This window comes from Monodelphis domestica, chromosome 4 (genome assembly GCF_027887165.1).
Source record: "Monodelphis domestica isolate mMonDom1 chromosome 4, mMonDom1.pri, whole genome shotgun sequence".
Lineage (NCBI taxonomy): Eukaryota > Metazoa > Chordata > Mammalia > Didelphimorphia > Didelphidae > Monodelphis > Monodelphis domestica.
This window is the reverse complement of record NC_077230.1, coordinates 432,749,772-432,771,237: the sequence shown is the minus strand read 5'-3', so window position 1 is coordinate 432,771,237 and position 21,466 is coordinate 432,749,772. Positions and strand designations below refer to the sequence as shown.

The window sequence follows — 21,466 nt, the reverse complement described above, 5'->3', positions numbered from 1 at the left end:
GCTGCCCGTCACTAATCCCTGGTCAGGGCGCCCTTATGGCGGGGGCAGGCTGGGCTCAGCACGAAGGCTCTCCCGGGCCCGCGGAGGCTGGCGACAAGAGCCTAGGATGGTAGAACTGGGGAGCTGAACTGAAGGCGGGGTCTTTGATTGGAATTAAGGCAGCTGGGCCTGTGATTGGAGGATTGGGACAGGGCAACAAGGGGGTGGGCCTTTGATTGGAGGATCAGGGGGCTGGGCTGGGGGCTGGGCTGGGGGCTAGGCCTGTGATTGGAGGATTAGGAGCGGGGGTCTACGATTGGAAAGGGGAGGCAAACCAACAAGGGAGGGCTGGATTTGTGATTTGGGGGTTGGTTGGCGAGCAAGGGGCGGGGCCCATAATTGGAGGATTATCCAGGACAGCGAGGGCGGGCTCGAAATGGAACAGAGGATTAGGGAGGGGCAGGTAGGAGAGCGGGGCCTGTAATTGGGGAATCAGGGTACCTGGGGCTGTCACTTGAAAGGCTGAGGCGGGGCAGAGGAGGGAACTGGACCGGTGATTGGTTGCTTTACACAGAGAAGGCCGGAGGGCACCCGGGTTGGTGCTGAGGGACACCATAAAGGACTCTTATTGGCCAAGAGATCACTCCTCTTCCCTGAGAGCGGCTCCGCCTCCTCCGGTTCCAAAATCTGGTCGTGGTGAGTCGGCATCTGCATCGGGCTTCTCAGCTCTTGGAAACGTCCTCCGCCGCAGGCGGTCGGAGGGGGATGAGGGCCCCGGAGAGAAGGCTGAGCGCCGGGATCGGGCGGCCACTGGAAGGGGTGAGCCTGCGCATGCGCGGAGGCAGAATACCCTGCTGCGGGAGGGTTTTGGGGACCTTTTCTGGGAGGGTCGCGCTGCTCCCTGCCTGCCTGTCTCTGCAGTCACATCCGCTTGAGATTGAGCATGCGCTGGAGCCACAGCGCCGGGCCGAGTCCGAGCCCAGACCCAGGGTCCCTGGATGGGGGAGACTGCGCCTGCGCGCGGAGGCTTGGGCTGTGGACACTTGTGTGTGTGTGTGTGTGGGAGGGTGTCTCGGTGAGATTGGACATGCGCAGAGGCTGAACCTCCAGTTCTGGAAGGAGCTTCTCCGGGCGCCCTCTGTCGGAGCCCAGGATGGAGGTGAGGCTGAGCATGCGCGATCTCTGGTCCGCCCCTCGGTGACCTGGGGGTGGGGGCAGGGAGGTGGGAGATCTCACTGTGTGTGAATCCCTGGGGACCCGGGAGAGCAGCGGAGCCACACTCTTATGGGGGGCGGGGTGAGCGGCAGAGATGACGTCATTTTGTGGGCACTGGGCTCCTGGGGGTGGTGGGGACGGGAAGAGGAATGGGGGCGCTGAGTCTGTGAGGAGGGTGGCCATGGCCTGCCCCTCCCATGCTTCCCCAGCGCCCCCTTCCCTTCCCCTGCCCCCAGCAGCCCTGGAGCCTGTGTGTGCAGCCTCACCCTGCAGGGCCCTCCCTCCACCCCCTCCAGGTCTCCTGCATGCCTCCCCCACCCCTCCTCCGTGTGCCCGCGCCCTGGGGGCACCCCTAACGGGGGAGGGGTGGAGGGGGGAGACCTTGGTCACCCGGCCTGCTATGTGCCTCACCAGCATTGTACACACGGGGAAACTGAGGCAAGCAGGTTCAGTGGCTTAGCCAGGGCCCCATGGCTAGTAGGTGTGTGAGGCGGGACTTGAACTCGAGCCCCGGCCCTGGTCTGTGGTGCCCCTTCCTGCCGTAGTAGTGCAGAGGAGCCCGGGAAGAAGAGGTGGCCCTGGGGGAGAGAGGGCGCCCCGTGGAAGGGCCAGAAGCTGAGGCAGGAACCTTCCCGGGCTCTGGGTCTGCCCATATGGAGGGCTTCCTGCCTCCCGGGAGCCATTGCAGGCTGCCTGGGAGAGGCCATGGGGGAGGGGGAGGGGGGCCAGTGGCCGAGCCCTCGGCCTCCCTCTGACCAAGGTCCAGAGCCACTGAGGGCCGAGGGGCAGCGGCTTCTTCCCCTCCGGACCTCTTGCCTGGGCCGCTGGGCGTCTCCTTCCGCATCCTCCCCCGCCCGGCCGCACAGCGGCTCCTCTGCCTCCTTTTTAACAATGAAGGATCCCCTTCATTGGGGGCAGCCGGGTGGCTCAGTGGCTGGAGAGCCCAGAGCCGGTCCAGGTTCCAATCTGGCCTCAGACTCTTCCTGCCTGGGTGACCCTGGGCGAGTCACTGGAGCCCCGCCCAGGCCTGCCTTAGGACGGTGCACAGTGTGGATTCCCGGGTGGAAGATGAGGGTGTAAAACCAAAACCAGACCCAGTTTGGGCCTCCGATTCCGGAGTCTGGCCGGAGAGCCTCGGGTTCCCCCACCCCAGGCTGATCCCCAGCTAGGCCCTTGTGGGCTCCCCGCTTTCCTGGAGTGGCCCCTCCGGTGCCACCCTGCTGAGGGTTCAGATGGACATGCTGGCCCTGCGCTTACTCGTGATTCCTGGGAGGGAAAGCTCCCCCTCAGAGCCCCCTCGGTGCTGCGGGCGGTTCCCGTCCCCCCTCTTCCCGGCTCAGCGGGACACTTTGCCCTTTCAGCGTCCGGTGACCTTCCGCGACGTGTCGGTGGACTTCACGTGGGAGGAGTGGAGGCGGCTGAGCGGCGCTCAGAGGAGCCTCTACCGGGAGGTGATGCTGGAGACCTACGAGAACCTGGTCTCTGTGGGTGAGGACGGCCTCCGCCCGGGTTTGCGGGAGGTGGGGGGGGGGCCTGGCCGAGGGGGGGCGCTTTTCTCCCTGAGCTTCTCGTCCTTGGGGGGGGCCCGGCTGCACCCCGACCACTTCTCTTCTGTCCCCCCGGCAGGCCTTCCCGGGGCCAAACCCGATGTGATCTCGCAGCTAGAGAGAGGAGAGGCGCCACCGATGTCCCCGGCGGGAGCGCCCCGAGGCCCGGGTGAGTGAGGGCCGCGCCGCCATCTTGTGCTGTGGCCTTGCTTCCCCGCTGACTGGCGAAAGAGCGCGGTGGAGGGGGAGGGGGGACCGTGAAGCTTCCTCCCTCCGCCTCCGCCGGGACCCACACTGGCGTCCTGTCCTCGGCCCCTCCCCACGGGCAGAGGAGCCCCGAGGGCTGTCCAGCCCAGGAAAAGGGCCGATCCTGTCCCTCTGCCTCCTCCGGCCTTCCTCTGGGCCGCCGCCGCCGCCTCCTTTCTGCAGAGGTCCGCTGTGGCCCCTGACTCCGTCCCTCCCCCGGCCTCCTCTCCTGCCTCTCTTCTCCGGGTCATCGACACACAGTAAAGCCGCGCCTCGGCCTCTTCCTGGGCCCGGCCGATTCCCCACAAGGGCACGTTGGGCTTTCAGCCGCGCCTCGGGTCCCCGGACGGCCCAGGCCCTGCAGCTGGGGCCCCCCGTCTTCCTGGCTGGCCCCCGTCGCCGAGGTCCTGCGCAGGCCTGTGTGCGCACTCGCCCGGGGCACACAGCCAGGGGCCTCCTCGCTCTCCTGGGCCTCAGCAGCGTCTCTCTCCGGCTCCCGGAGCCCCTTCGTCCTCGTGCTCCCTCGCTTCGGCCCCCTTCACGCCGACGCCGCGCGGCTCTCCCCTCCCGCCCCGATCCCTCTGGGGTCCCCGGGCTGCCCCTCGACGCGGCACTTTGTCTTTCCTGTCCCTGCCGTGGCCCCCGACACCCCCGCCCGCTGCTGCGGTATCCACTGCAGCGCCAGGCCTGTTGCCGTCATCTCTGCCTGCCTCCGGGCTCCCCCCTTTCGGCCCCTCTCTTCAGCCTCGCATCTGGCTCCATCCTCTGCCCAGCGCACTGCGGCGGCTCCCTCTTGTCCACAGGATGGAACCCGAGAGCTCCGGCCTTCACGGCCGCGTCGCCGGCCCGCTGCCCGTCGTTTCTCCCCCACTGGTGAGCCGGCCCTGACCCTCCCCAAAGGGGCGGTCTCCCCCTTGGTCTCTGCTGAGCCCCCTCGGGAGGCCCGACCTCCCCTCCGCTGGTTCGTGCCTGCGCGCCTTTGTGCCCTCATCGGGCAGTGACCCTCCGGCCCCGCGCCAGGCCCAAAGCGGGCACAACAGGCACATTCCGCGGCTCGCTTCTAGCCGGCTCCGGACCTCTCGTGGGCCATACCGGGAAGCCTTTGGCCCCTCCTCCTCGGATCCTCTTTCTGACTGCTGCGGCCCTCTGGGAGCTTCCCGGGGCTGACCAGCAGGCAGGGGTCCTCGGAGGCCTGGCAGCTTCCTTGGAAGGTTTCTCGCAGTGTTCTACGAGGCTGCACAGAAGTAGTTCAGGAGTCCTTTTTTCAAACCCTCCTGTCTACGGATCAGTTCTAGGCTAGAATTGGGCTTACACGCTTGCTGGGGCCACACGGCGAGGAAGGGTCCGAGTCGGATTTGAATCCAGGCCTTTCTGACTAGGCCTGGCCTCTCTCCACTGTGCTGCCCAGCCCTCCTCAGTCCAGTGATTATTCCTTGGGTTTTCTCCTAGATCTGTTTTCCGGGTCGTTTCCTTTTTGCTGCAATACTCTACATTTTCTTACACGTTTTCTCAAGCCTTTGACGTTGCCTTTCACGTTTCTTCTTATTTCGCGGTGTCCCTAGCTTCTATTTGGCCATTTGAACGATCAGGGAGTGCGTTGCTTGGAGAAGGTTTGGTATCTCTTCCGCCAGGTGGCTCACTTTCTTCCTCGTTCTTTTTCCAGCGTTTTCCTTAGGCGCTTCCATTCTCTTCACAAAGACATTCGCAGCTTCTTTTTTTTGCATGTCGATGCAGTTTTATCCATCGTTTTATGACATTCGCCGTCGGTGCCCTTTCCCCCTCTTGCCCACCCACCCCAGGACCGCAGGTAACGTGGTGCCACTTTGACACGCGTTCCCATTCGTTACGTAGTTGTGCTTTCTTTGAGTCGAGAAAGAAGACCCAGATTCCTGGAGAAAGACTCCCGGAGGAAACGAAGTGCAGAAGGAATGGCGTGCTTCTGAACCTCTCATTCCTCTCTTCTAGCTCGCGCTTTGCTTCATTCTCTCTCTCTTTAAATAGCCACCTCTCCAATGGCAGAACATCCCATTGTCTACTAGCTGGAGATAATGCTGGACATTCATAACTTCTGTGAGCTCCTGCTTCAGGCCTCAGGAATTCTAGTTGCGTTTGTGTCCAGGCTGTGTTTTCCTATGTGTCTGCCACCAGGACAGGTCGTTGTGGCGGCCTTCTTTTTTGGTCTGTTCCTGTGTCCAGGCTGCTTCCTGGCTTTGGGTGCGACGTCAGGTTTGGTCTCTGCTGCGCTTTGGGGAGAAAGGCCTGGGTGGGTCCTGTTGCTGCTTTCTCTTATTCCAGGATCTCAAGAACATCTTGGGCTGAGGACTGGCAAGCTTTCAGTGCCCTCACAGTATTCCTTTCCAGAGCAAAATCTGATCACTGCCCCGCGGGTTCAAGCTCTTTGAGTTTATGGCTTGGGTTCAATTTGGGATAGAGTTGACTGTTGCTTGACTCTGCCGGTTCAGAATGGCAGAATTGTAGACTCCCCTAGATTTGCAGTCTCTGCCTTGGCTATTCCTCTTCAGGCTAGGCTAAATGGTGGGGGCAAGACCCTGCTCTGAGCTTCAGGTCTAAGCCCGGCCAGTGCTGTTCTTGGCTTCTGACCTTCAGTCCTCTCTCCCTGACCATGCTTTATCCCCGTGCAGTCCCCTTCTCACTTTATCCTGGATTGCTGAACCTTCACTGGGGACTGGGAGAGAGCTGCCAGGCTACACCTCGCCCCTTCACAGTGTCCCAAGATGGTGCAGATCTGACACCTCTTCTTATCCTAGTGCACAGCCCTTCTGTGGGAGCTAACGTCCTCTCCAGGGTCCCTCCCATGCACTCTGTGGCTCTGGCCTTGCTCCTATCCTAGGGGTTGTAGGTAGGCTGGTCTCTCTGGCTCCCCATGCTGCGCTGGGCTGGACACATGATTCACTGAGACTTTGGGAGAACTTTTCCACCAGAATTTGGCCTGAGGCATCATCTTCCTTTGCTTGGAGGACTGCAAAGGTTCCTATCACGATGCCATCTTGGTTGGATCTATACCAGGAGCAGCATATAATTTTTAGGAGCAGCTATCTCTGAATGCTTCATTCCCGTAGCCTGCTCCTACAGACTATCATTGCATGGCCTCTCTTCCCACAGAAGAGGCATATTAAGGGGTTTGTTAATGATCTATCTGTGGATTCCTGCAAAGGGGCCATGGTCTCTCCCTTACTTTTCAATTGTTCCTTTAAAATTTCAATTTCTTTTTCTAAGTCTGACACTGATTTATTGTGTGTCTCAGGTTTTTTTGTACGATTCTTATAGGCATATGCTGCTACTTTCCTCAGTTCTTCGAGGTCCATAGACTCCCAGTTGGGACAGCTGGTTTCAAAGTAGTCTTTTACTGCTGAACAACAATTCCTAACGAATTGTCTGCGTATATGTTTAATGTCTTTTTCTCTGGACAAATCAAGGTCCATATATGTACTTCCTACGTCAATAAGTCTGTCCATAAAGTGGGAGGGGGTCTCATTAATTTCCTGCCGGGATTGTTCAAATTTTTCCCATGCATCAGGGCTATCAGAGCAGTCTCTCATGGCTTTTAATAATGCTTCTCTGGCCAGGGCTAGTTTTGTGTGATCCTGTACAATATTAGGGTTCCAGTGTGGATCTACAGTTGGCCAGTGATGAGCTCCTCTACCACTTTTCTTATTAGCTAGAGAGATGACATTATTTTTCTCTCTCTTTGTCAGAAATGTATCTAACAAATTCTCCACATCCAACCAAGAAGGGTCAAAGTTTCTGAATATATTTTCTAATTTTTCTATAACCAACATTGGTTCTGCCTCAAATGATTGAACATTGTGCTTGAATTTTTCTAAATCATCAGGTTTAAAAGGTGTATAGTGTCTCACAGACACCAAGTTCCCTTCTTTATTAAAGGTGGGTACTTCCCTCAATGGAAATAAACTCCTGTCTAAACTATCTGCTGTTACTGTTTCTAGGCTACTTGCTCCATTTTCAATGTTAGGATTATTGGCTCTTGGAGCATGGGGGTTGGAGATTAGAGCATGAGTGGAGGGGAGGGTAGGGGGAAGGGCTGGGACAGGAACAGGGGGTGGGGCTGGAGCATGAGCATGGGTGGGGGGAAGGGCAGGGGGAGGATCCGGGGCTGAGGAGGCGGGGTAAGAGGCATGAATGGAAGGAGGAACCAGGGTGGGAGGGGCAAGAATGGCAGGGGGAGGGGCTGGGTGGTCAGGATGGGGAGGAGTTGGTTGGTGGGAAGGGGCTTCTATTTGAGCCAAATCATTTTGGGCAGGGTTGGTCAGGGAGTCTGATAATGATGGGGGATGGAGAGTTAAATCACTCCTATTGTGGGATGTTTTTAACTCCCTATCAATGTTTTGCAGGAAGGTTCTTCTCTCTCCCCATTTGTCCTGTTTAATTTCATCCAGGGAAGTTTTTATCTCTCCCCATCGTCCCTGATTAAGTTCAGCCAGGGAAGTTTTTATCTCTCCCCATGTTTTCTCCCTAACTTCATCCCGTTCCATCAATTGTTGATAAATAAGAGTAATTTCTTTTTTAATTTGTTCAATACAAGCATTTTGGTTCCGAATTCTTTGAACAGTGATAGTAATCAATTCTTTATGTTGCTGATCAATAAATGTGTGCAATTCTGTAATTCTCTGATCAGTTATAATATTCTGTTCCCTAACTTTTTGAGTAAAAATATTATTCTGTTCCTGAAGTTGCTCCCCAATAAAAGTGTGGAGTTCCCTAATACGTTGATCAGTGATATTATATTGCTCCGTGATTTGGTTTTCCATAAAAGTGTGTAATTCCTTAATTTGTTTAGTAATAGAAGGAACAAGGGAGTGTTCTCTCTTAGAGGTTAGGTATATCATTGTAAGTACAACAATTACAATCCCAAGGAAGATGAATATAATGGTCACGAAGAGGTTTATAGTTTCTGAAAAATACCATCCTAGAGGAACACCTACTAAAAATCCAATGCACTTGGTCATCGAACTCATAAGCCAATTCAGAAGCAAAGCAGACATTGGTTGTAGCCACATTTTTTCTTTCTTTGAGTCAATTGCTAGGTTGCCTGTAGCTTTTTTTTTCTAGTCTACAACCCTATACAGGTTAAGGGCCTATTGTGTTGTAAATTCTCCTTATCAAGCTTCTGGGAGGGGTTACAAAAACCCTCATACAGGAAGGTAGAAGCTATGAAAGGGCTGATTAGGAGTGAATAGACCGTAAACAAAAGGCAAAACTAAACCTCCTTCTTTTACAAAGTGGGTATGGGTGGGTCCCAGCAATCTTCTTTAGCCCTCAGGCTAAAACCGCTAGGACCATGTGCTATCTTCCTTGAGCAAAGCCCACTTAAATTTTTAAGACTAGAAAGGCCAGGAAACAGAAAAAAATGGGTTTTAAGTTAGCTCCCTAGCTGTATTCAGCTGGTTTTTTTGTTTTTTTTTTTTGCTTTTTGCGGGCTAGGAGCTCCTAAGAGCTCCTTCTGAGATTCCTCGTTGCTAATCAGTTGATTAGGTAAGCCTGGCCTGCCTCTCAATCTACTGAGCCACCTCCTTAAAGTAAAAGGAGGCGGAAATGAGAGACAAAAAAGGGAGAAGAAAAAAAATCCTGTTGACCCCAATTTAACTTAAGGGGTAAAGGGAAAAGAGAAAAGGTATTTTATACTCACCTGTTCTGGCAGCTGTGTCTTTAAGCCAAGGTATTTGGTAAAAGGACTGACGGAGTGAGTAATAAGTGGAGTGAAAAGGCAAGAAAATTCTGGAAATTTATTGAGGTTCTAGAAACCTTCCAAGCACTAAGGCAGGGCCAAGAGCCAGAGGGGGTAGCCGGGGTGGGACTTCTCCCAGGTGATTAGTAAGGAGATCAGAAGACTGATATAGTTCTTTTTCCCGTAGTGGTTCGCCAATACTGTAATGGTAGAAATTTAAGGCTTTTGGGAGAGGTTATAATATTGTAATGGTTAAGAATGTGGCTATAGGATTTATGTAATATTGAACAATGGCCGCCAAGGAATTTACTTATGAAATTCCTAAAAATGAAACACTCAAGTCAGAATGGAGTTTATGGAGGTTTAATCACACTGGGAGTAGGGAAAAGGATAGGGAGAGAAGAGAAAAGGGAAAGGGGCTACTCAACCTCTGACCAAGGCAGAGGGAGTTTTAGGCCCAAAGGCCCAGGTGGAAAGAATCAGTCCTTAACTCACGTGACCGATCTGAAGGAAAGCTGTCTCCGGGCGTCCTCTCTGTCCAAGCTCCTAACACCAACTCCCGTCTAGCTCTCTCCACAGGAAGTGAGCGAATTCCAGAGGCTGTTCCCTACCTCACTTCCTGTGTCTCACAAAATCCAATGGTTGGCTCTAGCTTGGCTTAGGACAGCCCAGGTGGGCAGTTAGTTATTTCTGATTTGTCATTGACTAGCACATGCCCGTGTAGTGTGGGTGTGCACAATTTTTTTGGTGCTAGACCAAGATGGAGACTTTTTAAAATAAACACCTGGGATAGAAGTTTCTGGTCTAGTTGGTAACGTCCAGTTGTTCTTATTTGGCTCACTTGCCTTTCATTTTATCTCTTAAAAGTTTTCATTTTGCTGAGTGCGTATGAGATACCTTTACCTCTGATGGAAGAAACTTAATGAATAAATGATCATAAAGCCATTTCTTGGTCCTACCAAACAGGAAAATGGCTACTGATGCATTTGAAATTTAAGTATTTTTTTTTCTGGACATAACAAACATGAAATAAAACGGGCATTTCCTTATGTAGAGACAAATAAAGAAGACACTGAGGATGTCTTCTTCTGTACATCTTGTTCTTCCTTTTAATTAGTACATAACTACATATTTGTCCTATAGCCTTTGAGGCTGTCTACTAATCTGATGCAATTTTATTTGTTTCAGATTACCTGAGTTGGGAGCCGAGGTATGAAGCCAAGGATTCAGTTTTGACTGAGGGCATTTGCCCAGAAACATTGACCCAAGAAAGATTGCCAGTGGATAGTAACTGGTATTCCAAGGTAGGGGAGTCTGAGGAATGGGAAGTTAGATTAGAGAGACAAGAAGACCACCAGGAGAGACAGTCTCCACAGGTAACAGTGACTCTTGATAGTACATTTAACATGGTGAGTGTACCTGAATGTGGTAGGTTTGTTAGCCATTTTAATGTGGAGCCTTTTTTCCCCCCACATTGGAGAGGTGACATGGAAGAAAGATTCCATAAATCCAATACATTTGAAAAGAAAGCCTTTGGCAAGAAATCAAATCTTAATGAGCACCAGAAAATGGATCCTGGAGAAAACCCTTTTGAATGTGATGTATGTTGGAAAACTTTCTGGGATAGGGAAACATTCAGTAAACATCAGAGAACTCACACTGGAGTGAAATTGTTTGAATTTAATGAATGTGAAAAAAGCCTCCCTGATGGAGAAACACTTATTGGACATCAGAAATCTCCTCCTGGAGCAAAACCCTTTGAATGTAGTGAGTGTGGAAAATTATTATCTTCCAGGAAGACCCTTACTTACCATCAGAGAATCCACACTGGAGTGAAACCTTTTGAATGTGATATATGTGGAATAGGCTTTATGCGAAAGGAATACCTAATTAGCCACCAGAGAATTCACACTGGAGTGAAACCATTTCAATGTAAAGAATGCGGTAAAGCCTTCTTTCAGAAGGGAAATCTCAATAGTCATCAGAGAATTCACACTGGAGTGAAACCCTTTGAATGCAGTGAATGTGGAAAAGCCTTCTTTCAGAAGGGAAATCTCAATAGGCACCAGAGAACTCATACTGGAGCAAAAATCTTGGAGTGTAATGAATGTGGGAAAGCCTTAACAACGAGGAGAACCCTTATTAGCCATCAGAGAATCCATCCTGGACTGAAACCTTTTGACTGTAAAGTGTGTGGGAAAGCCTTCTTTCGGAGGGGCAACCTTTATAGGCATCAGACAACTCATACAGGAGTGAAACCTTTTAAATGTAATGAATGTGGGAAAGCCTTCCGTCAAAAGGGACAACTTAATAGTCATCAAGGAACTCATACAGGAGTGAAACCTTTTGAATGTAATGAATGTGGGAAAGCCTTCTTTCGGAAGGCACACCTGAACAGGCACCAGAGAATTCACACTGGAGTGAAACCCTTTGAATGTAAAGAATGTGGCAAAGCCTTCAGTGAGAAGACATACCTTATTAACCATGAGAGAACTCATACTGGAATGAAATCTTTTGGAATGTGAAATATGTAGAAAAGACTTCATATGGAAGGAAAACTTCATTAGCCATCGGAGAATCCACACTGGAGTGAGATCCTTTGAATGTAATGAATGTGGGAAAACCTTCACCACAAAGACATCTCTTATCAACCAATTAGAAGATCCACACCTAAGTGAAACGTTTTGAATATAATGATGTTGAAAAGCCTTCACTTGGAAGAGATCCCTTATTAGCCATTGGAAAATCTGTAATGGAATAAAACCCATGGAATGTAAAGAATATCTGAAAGGAAAGCCTTCAGTGAGAAGGTACAACATTATTCCAGAGAGAACTTAGACTGCAATGGAAGCCTTTCGATATGATATGTGGAAAAGATTTTGAAGGATTACCTTATTATCCACCAGAGAATCCACGATGGAGTGAAACTCTTTAGATATAGTGAAGTCAGGACACTTTAAGCAGTGATGTTGGAGTGAAAACTTTTGAATGCAGTGAATGCAGGGAAAACCTTCATCGACAGAAGAACTTTACTAAGCATCAACACTCATACTAAAGTGAATAAACATGGCAATACTTTTGGCTAGAGAAAACTTTTCCAATATAAGAGAATTCATCCTGGGGATAAGCTTTTTGCAAGTCAATATGAATATATAATTATTTAAATATAACAAATAAATAAGTTGAGAGTGTAATCTCTGATCATTTGTAGTTTCTTGAGTAAAATACGTAACATTGACTTTCACAAGCAAAATAGTTTTGTCTCCGTCACCTTTTGAAATTGGAATGTCTGATGTTCCTGTTTTCATAGAGTGCATGTTCTTGCTCTGTTTTAATTATCCTGCATCATCTCATGTAAACAACAACAGGCAAGAGGATCAGGAAATCTCAATGTGAAGCAAATTTGATCCCAGAGTTATCCCCAAGACTTGTTTGGATGATGCCCATGGAGGGCATTTGGCTCTGGATGTGTATAACTTAACCAATGCAGAATGGGTCAAAGTGAGCTATGGTGTGTACTTATGGGAGTGAACGCTGGAAACTGGGTGGGGAAGCAAGGCAGAGAGCATGTAGGTGGAGGTCATGGGAAAGATGAGATGGGGACAGTTCTGTCTTCAGAGCCCGCTGACTGGAAAGAGAAAAGAGATGAGTGCTTCAGGAGAATAATTTTGCATTCTGATAAGAGAGAATGAATAGAAAGAAGCAAAGATTTATCAAGTGCTGACTGTGTGCCAAATTCACTTGGGCAAAAAAGCAAAGGGAAATTCTGTGTCATCCAGCAGCTCATATTGTGTTTGGGGGAGCCTATATATAAAGGAAGATGGAACTCCTGGGGGATGGTGGGTTTTATGATGTTTTTCCAGATTATGTGTAGTTACAGTTTTTCATAATCATTTTCTGGCACTTTGTGATCCATGTTCTCTTCCTCCCTCCCTGACCCAGTAGATATACGATATAGATTGTACATGTCTTGTCCCATTAGGAAAGCAGACACATTTTGCTTACACTAGGGAAAAATCTCATGAAGGAAATGAAGAATGGCACGCGTCAGTCTGCATTCAGACTGTAACTTCCTTCTAGAACAGTGGCCAATCTTTGTCGTCCTGGTTCCCTGCATTGCTGATGGTTAAATCTGTCCCAGCTGATCATTGGGCTTTATCGTTATGGTGTACAGTGCTCCACTGAGTCTGCTCACTACTTTGTATCTCTTCATATAAATCCAGGGTTTTTGTGATCATCCCATTCATTTCTAATGACATGGTAGTATTCCATTACGATCATGTACCACAGCTCGTTCAGCCATTCCCTAACTGATGAGCATCCCTTCGGTGTCCAGTTCTTTGTCACCACAAAAAGAGCTGCTCTAAATCTTTTGGTACAGGTAGGTGCTGTTCTGCCGTCTCTAATCTCTTTGGGAAGCAGACCTAGTGCTGGTCTCGCTGGGTTAAAGGGTGTGCACAGTTTAATGGCCCTTTGGATAGGGTTCCAAATTGCTCTCCAGCATGGTTCTATCAGTTCACAGCTCCACCAACAGTATATTAGTGTCCACAATGTGACCATATTCCTTTTATGGTCATATTAGCCATTTTGATAGAGGTTAGCTAGTCCTGCAGAGTTGTTTTAATTTGCATTTCTTACTCGATCTAGAACATTTTTATATGGCTAATAGTTTTGATTTCTTTATCTAAGAACTGCCTGTTCCTGTCAGTTGACCATTTACCAGTTGGGAATGCCGCGGATTCTGAGAAATTTGATTCGGTTCTCTGGGTATTTGAGAAATGAGGTTGCTACAAAGCTTTCCCCATTTTTTTCGTTTCCCTTCTAATCTTGGTTGTACTGGTTATGTTTGTACAAAAGCTTTAATGTAGTCAAAGTGATCTATTTTATCCAGTGGGGGGATGATAATGACTGCTTCTCTACATACAGGGTTTAGAGGCTGATTAGGGGGCAAAGCCCTATGGTAGTTAGGGGCATCATCCATGCAGATGGCAGGGTCTGGTGGGTATAGTATCATTGCAGAGGTAAGGCTAAGACTTTCCTCTTGCCCAAAAGATTCTCATTGGTACCTCCTTTCCCAGCCAGGAGCTGCAGCGGAAGGAAGAGCCCAAGGGTCAGTGGAGAGTAGGAACTTTGGACCAGAGACTTGTAATAGTGATAGGGGCTGCCATTTTCCAGCTGTTGTGGGCTTCTCCTGCTACAAGCATAAATACCCGCCATGTCCTAATCCTAACTTCCTTCATCCAAGATGTCGAAAAGCCAACAAGGAAAAATTCTGTCCTGGAGATGGTACCCTCTCCTACATTTCAAATGATGGGCAGGTCCTGGGTAAACAACCGTTACTTCCTAGACAGCTATTATTACTATTCCTCTTTCACTGATCAGGACACAGGCTAGCAAAGGTTAATTGACTTGCCCTGGATTACCCAGTTGTAACAGATTTAGTCAGGAGTTGTACTTATGTTTCCTACCTGAAGGCCAACATTCTGCTGTTGAAGAGAAAAGCCAAAATGGCCAGGATCAAAAATGTAAAAGTAGGCATCACAAGAAATATGCACTCCAACTTCAACAGTGTAAATGGAAAGGACAACTCCAAAACCCTGAAAAGATGAGAGAACAAGCCCAGTCCAGCCTTTCAGAAGGTGGGGGTCCACAAATGCTATGCATTGCATGTGTTCTGACTCTTTCTACTGTGTCTTGGTTGTGAGAATAAAGAATATTAGAAGTGATTTTGTCTAACTAGATGCAGCTTAAACATAGAACTCCTCCATGTTTCTATAGTCCAGATTTGACTTTAACATACATGTCATTCTTAACATTCAGTATCCAGAAACGTCTCATCCATTTGAAATTTTTAAAAAATAAATTGTTACTTCCTTGTAGTTTTTTAAAAACCAGTTACATGTAATAACAATCTTCCCACAAGTTTTCTGAAGTTATAAGATCCAAATTGTCTCTCTCCCTTCCCTCCTCTTCCTTCCCAGAGATGGTAAGCAATTTGATCTGGATTATACATGTATTATCATGCAAAACATTCCCATATTATTCATTGTTGTAAGAGAATATTCATATAAAACCCAAACCCCCAAAATAAAAACTCAAGTTAAACAAAAGTGGAAAATTGTATGCTTTGATCTGCCTTCCAATTCTAACAGTTCTTTCTCTGGAGGTGAATAGCATTCGCTGTCATAAGTAAGTAGAGAGGAGCTCGGTTTTTCACAGTTGATCATTCCACAGTATTGCTGTTACTGTGTACAGTGTTCTGGTTCTGTTTATTTCACTCCGCATCAGTTCATGTAGCTCTTTCTGAACTCATCCTGTTCATCATTTCTTATAGCACAATAGTATTCCATCACCGTCACATACCACAATTTGTTCAGATATTTCCCAATCAATGGACATCCCCTCAATTTTCCAGTTGTTTGCCACCACAAAAACCTCCTTGTGGTTTTCCCCAGTTTCTTCTTTCTAGAAAATTCTTCAGATTAATACATGTTTTTTAAAGATAGAAGAAAAGGGAAAATGAGCACAATCAATAGATACAGTAGAAAACGTCAGAATATGTACACTGTATAACATCTGTGGACCTCCCGCCTTGTAGAGGGATGGATTGGGGGTGTTCTCTTGTCTTTCGGGTCCTGCTTGATCTTTATAGTTTTGCTCTGTTCCAAGACTTTTTGGTGTAGAGTTGGCCTTTCCATTTCCATTGTTGTAGTCGGTGTGTATCCTTTTCTTGGCTCTACTTATTCCACTCCACTTTAGTTCGTGCAGCTCTTCCATGCTTCTCTGTATTTGTCAGGCAAGTCATTTCTTAGAGCTCAGTAATACTTGTACCATTCATATGTCACAGTTTGTTTAGTCATTTCCCAACTGCTGGTCATGTCTTTGTTTCCAATTCTTCTCACAAAAATGCTGCTCTAAACAGTACAGAATATATGGGGACTTTCTTCTGAAAAATGGCTTCCTTGGAGTATATGCAAAGTAATGGAGTCTCCAATTCAAAGGGTATAGACAGTTTAGTGTCGATAGGCAGACCTCAGTGCCTTGCAGGCATCATTCCTTCAGTCATTGCCTGTCTTTGAGAGACCCTCTCAGTACATTTATTAAGTTAGCCGTCTCTGTCTCTCTTAATTTTATCTGACAGAATGTTTTTTCTCCACAAGTCCATTTCTCCTTTATACTGAAGTTGTTCTTATACTATTTTCAACAATCAGAATTGTTCTGAGCATAGTGTAGACGCCCTTTTTGAGTGTGATGTGAACTCAGCTAGACAAGTGTTGTAAACCAGCACCTTTTCCCAGTTACTTGGTAGGGAGTTAAAATATTTCAGGGCCTGAACACCACAGTATAGTCAGTAGTTATTGCCATGTGTAAGAATTAAATTTTAATGGTTTGATTAAGCTATATGAAGATTATAAATAGTAATATGGTTGCCAATTTGAAGTATTATTGCTTAAAGTCAAGATGGTGACTCAAGCTGAAGGTGACTCCTAAGGCCAACTTTCTTCCTTGAGCCAACCTTCTTCTTGAAGCTGACTTCCTTCTTAAAGTCCACTTCCTTGGCCCCAGAAATTCAGGGCCTTTTATAATGACTTCTTGTCCCTCCCCCTTTTCACAGGGGCCAATCATAGTTTCCAAGTTGTCTAGCACAGCCTGGGGGGCAGTGTCTGTGGGATCGACTTCTAACCTTCTGAAGGTCAATTTCTCATCAAAAAGGTTTGCAGTTTCCTAGCTCTGAAGGTGTGAATTCTCTAAGTGGTTTGGAGCTCCTCCACCTAGTTCAAGCTTTTGTTGATTCAATCAAAAGGTAGACAAAGGAGAGTGAATCCTGTCTTCACAATCTAGTGAGGTACTCAAGTTCATGTTAACTCAGAATAGACAAAGGGAACAAAATTCCCTTTTCACACATGGTAATATAACTATTGGAGGAAAAGAATACTCCTAAGGAGAGGTCAGACACCCCTGTGGGGGAAGCATCTTGCCTGAGCTATTGGCTATTTCTGGAAAGGGACTAGAGGATAGTGTCAGTATCTAACTGGTACACACAGTACAAAACCTGCCCAATTAGAGGCAACAGAAAAGAAATGTAGGATGGAATCTGGAAAAACAACTATATCAGAAATTATACATTGTCTTAATCAGCAATCAGAAGTGAAAGACAAAAAAGTTAAGGAGATGCAACGTGTCAAACCAGAACAAAGAAAAAACAAAATTTAACAAAAGTAAAAAAATTGACAAGAAGCATGAGGAATAATGAACTCAGGGAATAGGAAACCAGGGGAGGAAACCCAACAACCACTGTCAGAAGAAAATCAGGAAACCGGGCCAACAGTGTCCACTATAATTTTCATTACACCATCTCTCCTGGGTCCTCATTGCAGCAAAGCAATCTGTTTAAACTTTCCTGATTGATGAACTCACCACTTTGGCTTTTCTAAACCTTTTTCTGTTTTCAAAATTCCCATTGCCATCTCAGCTGTGAATTTTGCCTCGTGTTTTACTGGGGAAAAAAAATGGAGGACATTCCCTGAGATCTTCTACTTCTCTCTTCATATCACTCAGATGTCCTCCTCTAGCATCTAGCTCTTCCTTCACCCAGCTTTCACAGGAAGAGGTGGGGTTTTTTTTGCCCATGGCAAACCCCTCTACATGTGGGAGTGATCTGATTTCTTCCCGTCTTCTCCAGTCTAGCTCTCACTTATCTTCCATCTCTGTCTACTGGCTGCCTCCTTCCTGCTTATGGACATACCTGTGACTCTCTCACTCTCACTCATCCATCCCTGCTCACTATTGTCCTTTATCTTTCCTCCCCTTCCTGGTTAGTTGCCTTGTCAACAACTGGCGCTTCCATTTAGAGCATCTTAATTCTTATTAGGTCGACTTTAACCCTCATCCTTCAAGTGAAACTCTTTCACGAAGAGCTTAATTGTGAATTCGATTTTGGTTTTTATCTGCCTCCTTTTGGACCTTTCTGCAGTCTTTGATACTATAGATCACTGATCTCCTTAATATGTGTGTCTTTCTAGGTTGCCATGATACTAATCTTTCTTGGTTCTTCTCCTACCTGACTATTCCTTGCCAGTCCCCTTTTCTGGATCCTCTACCAGCTTATACTGGCTAAATCTGGTTGTCTCCCAAGGCTCCATCCTGGGCCCTTTCGAGGAATCTCCCATCCCAATCTCCACATGCCTCCTATCTCATATTATAACTGCTTCCAGTGCAATCTTGTATTATAATTGCTCCCAACCAACTGAGAAGTGATTCACACTTGGTCAAAATCTTTACATCTCAATTCCTGAAGTCGTCTAGATCATCGTCTAAACTCCATTTCACACTCCTTACAGCCCGATTCCTCATTCTATTGCCCCTCAACCCTCTCACTCCAAAGTTTCAATCCAACTCCACTGAGCTTTCCAACTGTGCCCTCTAGACTTCCTATTCCGTAGACAACAGACTTCCTTCCATCAGTCAACTCTTACCGATACCTGGCTTCCCCCAATAGCATAGCCTCTTTTCCAGTCCTGGCTGTCCTTTCACTCATTCTCCTCAGTTCACTGGTTGTGGTGGGGGAGTTGGAATACTCCTCACTCCCCACTGCCACTTGTAGGTTTTCCTACCTCCATCATTCAGTAACCTCTCCTTTGAGGTTCATATCTACCACCGAGTCAAAATCGAGGTAGCTGTTTTTTAGTAGACCTCAAGGTCACCCCACTTATTGTCTCAGTGAGTTGGATATTTGGCTCACAACTTTTCTCTCCCCAGATTCTGCCCTCCATGTTATAGGACTTTAAAATACACACTGATTCTCCCTTGGGTACCCTAACCACTGAGTTTCTCAACCTTCTCACTTCCCATGAGCTATTCTCCTTCCTCCCTTAGCCATACGTAAAGATGGTCATACCCTTGTTCTTGTCATCGCCCACAGATGTGTCACCTTCATGTTCAAGAATTCTGAAATCCTCTTATTTGACCATAGCCATTTGGGTTTTGTGTCTCCCATTGCTTTCCCTTATAGAACCATGTTCTACATTGTGATCTCTAATCCATTTACTCCCCCAATCGTCTTCCAAGCCGTCTCCCCTGCACTAGCCACTGCTTTTCCCCCCATCTTGACCCCTTGACATCTTGAGTTGGTGAACCAACTCAACTGTCTTCCTCTTTTGAATCCCCAGCCACCTCATATTTATTACGTCCAGCCAAGCCTCAACCTTGATCCCTCTCGCTATTTGCCTACCACCTTTGCTTCCATACACATATCGCTAAATGAAAATGGAGAAAATCATGCAGCCATTCTGACTGGGTCCACTACAAATGTGTGGACCTCAACTGGGCCCTCAGTACTGCTAAGCAATTCAATCTCCTACTCTCCAGAGGCTCTTCCAAACCTTTTCTTCCTTCCTCGAACCTTCCAAGGCTCCTTCTATCTCTTCCATCCTACCCACCCCCAGCTGAGATCTTTGCTTCATATTTTATAGAAAACAATGAGGCCTTTCACAGTGAACTCCCTCTTCCCCATCTCCTAGCCCTCGGGTGCCTTCTGTCATGTAGTTAGTAGGCTAACATGCCTGCTTGTTTAAGTGAGCCCCTTCCATCCTGCTTCCCCCAGCAGATTTCTCCACTTTGGCATCTCTATTCTATCCCTTATTTTCAATCCTTGTCTTATGGGTTCATTCCCTTCTGCTTGTAAACATGCCTTTCTTTCCCCCTTCCTTAAAAACAACCAATGCTCCCTTGATTGTTTCATCTCTGCTAACTCCCTGCATCTCTTTCCCCTTACTAGCCAAACTTCTTGAAAAGACCATGTACAAGAGGTGCTCCCCTCCCACTTCTTAACCCCCTATAATTGGATTTTCATCTCATCCTTCCACTGTGAAACTCCTCTCTCCAAAGTTCACACTCATCTCTTAGTTGTCAATCCCAATGGCCCCTTTCTCCATCCTCACTCTCCTTGGTAGGGCTGTCTGCAAGTCACTTTCTCCTCCTGGAAAGTCTTCTCTCGCTAGGTTTCTAGGATATCTCGTTCAGTGTTTTCCTTCTGCTTCTCCCACCACTCCTCTCCTTCCCTGGATCTTCTTCCAGATCGTGCCCTCTAATTGCACATGTCCCTCAGGATTTCGTCTCTTCTCCTATACTAACTCACTTGGTGACGTCCTCAGCTCCCAATGGACCGCATTACAGTCTGCACTGATGATTCTCAAGCCTGCCATCCTGCCCCAATCTCTCATTTCCAACGGCCTTTCACACATCTCAGACCGGATGGCCAGTAGCCATCCTAAACTCATCACATCCAGAACAGAACTTGTCTTCCCTGCAAACTGTCCCCACACGCAGCATTCCCACTACTGTGGAGGCCAACACCATCTTCCTAGCTCCCTGGGCTCCCAAACGCAGGGTCTTCATCTCTCACTCCTCCCCTCCAATATGGTGGCAAGCCTGTTCATTTTACCTATGTGTATGTCATGTCTGACATTGCTCCCACCCTCGTGCAGGCCCACATCCAGGCTCTCCCTACTCCAACCCACCCTTCCTTCGGCAAGTCTGGCCCCATCACTCCTTCTGGGATTAAATACCATGCCCTGTGTTTGGCATTCGAAGCCTTTCATAATGGAGCCCTTCTTCCTTTGCCAGTCTTCTTATGCCCTCTTAGCTGTCCATGAAAGAGATGCTCCATGTCTCCCTTCTGGGCATTTCTCAGGCTGTACCCCATGCCTGGAAGGCTGTCTCTCCGCCACTCTGCCTGACGTCCCTGGCTTCTCTTTGCCGGCGGCTTAGCCAATCCCTCTTCCTCCCAGGGTCTTCCTCGTTAGTAGATGGCTTTTGGTCCTGTATGTAGTTTGCTCTGTACCTCGTTGCAGATCGTCTCCTCAGTCGACGGGGAGCTCTTTGAGAGCCGGGACTCTGGCAGGCACTTCAGTGGGGATCGGTTGACCTGCACGGCCGGGAATGATTTCCATGCTCTCGCTTGCTTCTTCTCACTTCCAGGATCCCATTTAGAACTCCTCTGGCTTTCCACCCTGTCTTCATGGGGCTCCTTTCCACCTCTGCCCCGTCCGCTCTCAGCTCAGATCCCCCTTCGGCAAGAAGAAGGTCTGGGCCCGCCGAATGCTCCTGACCCCGTGCTGGGGACGGTGCCCACCTGGTCCCAGAACGGCCTTCTCCAGTAGAGTGCGGTACTAGGCAGTGAGCTCCCATAGCAGACAGTGTGGGCCTGCCCTGGTGCCTGGCTGGCTTCTGGATGAGAGAGGCTCACCGCCAAATAGCTTATTGAACTGGCCCATCTGCACGGAGGACCGCGAAGCGCACGGTTCTGCCCACAGACGCTTTGGGTTGCCATGGCTTTCCCTGATCCTCCCATCACCCCCGAGGCTCCCAGGGCTCTCCAGGGTCAAGACTCGAATGTGTACCTCCTTGATTTCAAGGCCAGGCTGTCTGCTCCCACCCGGCTGCCCAACACAAATTCTCAAAGTTCTCCGAGAATGGCCTCCTCTCGCCCTGCCCGCTCGTGAGCTGTTGATAGGCACACGGACACGCTGTGGTCCAGACATCCAGGAAAGGAACTGGGACTATGCAGAAGAAGCTGTGGAGGTGCCCTTTGCCCCAAGACTGCACGCTGGTGACAAGAACGCCCTGAAACATTCATTGACTTATTTTTCAAGCCCTCCCCTTCCGTCCTAGAGTCAGAACTGTGGATTCGTTCCATGGCAGAAGAGTGGTCAGGGCTAGGCCAGGGGGGTTGGGTGACTTGTCCAGGGTCACCCAGCGAGGAAGCGTCTGA

At 48.5% G+C, this 21,466-nt stretch overlaps 1 protein-coding gene across 1 annotated transcript; it reads left to right on the top strand.

The window, feature by feature from the left end:
* The first annotated feature begins 456 nt into the window (after window positions 1-456).
* On the top strand, window positions 457-14,804 carry LOC130458808 (zinc finger protein OZF-like). The gene is made up of 3 exons (XM_056825611.1): window positions 457-798; window positions 2,556-2,682; window positions 9,883-14,804. The coding sequence occupies exons 1-3, from the start codon at window positions 745-747 to the stop codon at window positions 11,217-11,219; spliced, it is 1,518 nt and encodes a 505-aa protein (XP_056681589.1). The 5' UTR covers window positions 457-744; the 3' UTR covers window positions 11,220-14,804.
* The last annotated feature ends 6,662 nt before the right edge of the window (window positions 14,805-21,466 follow it).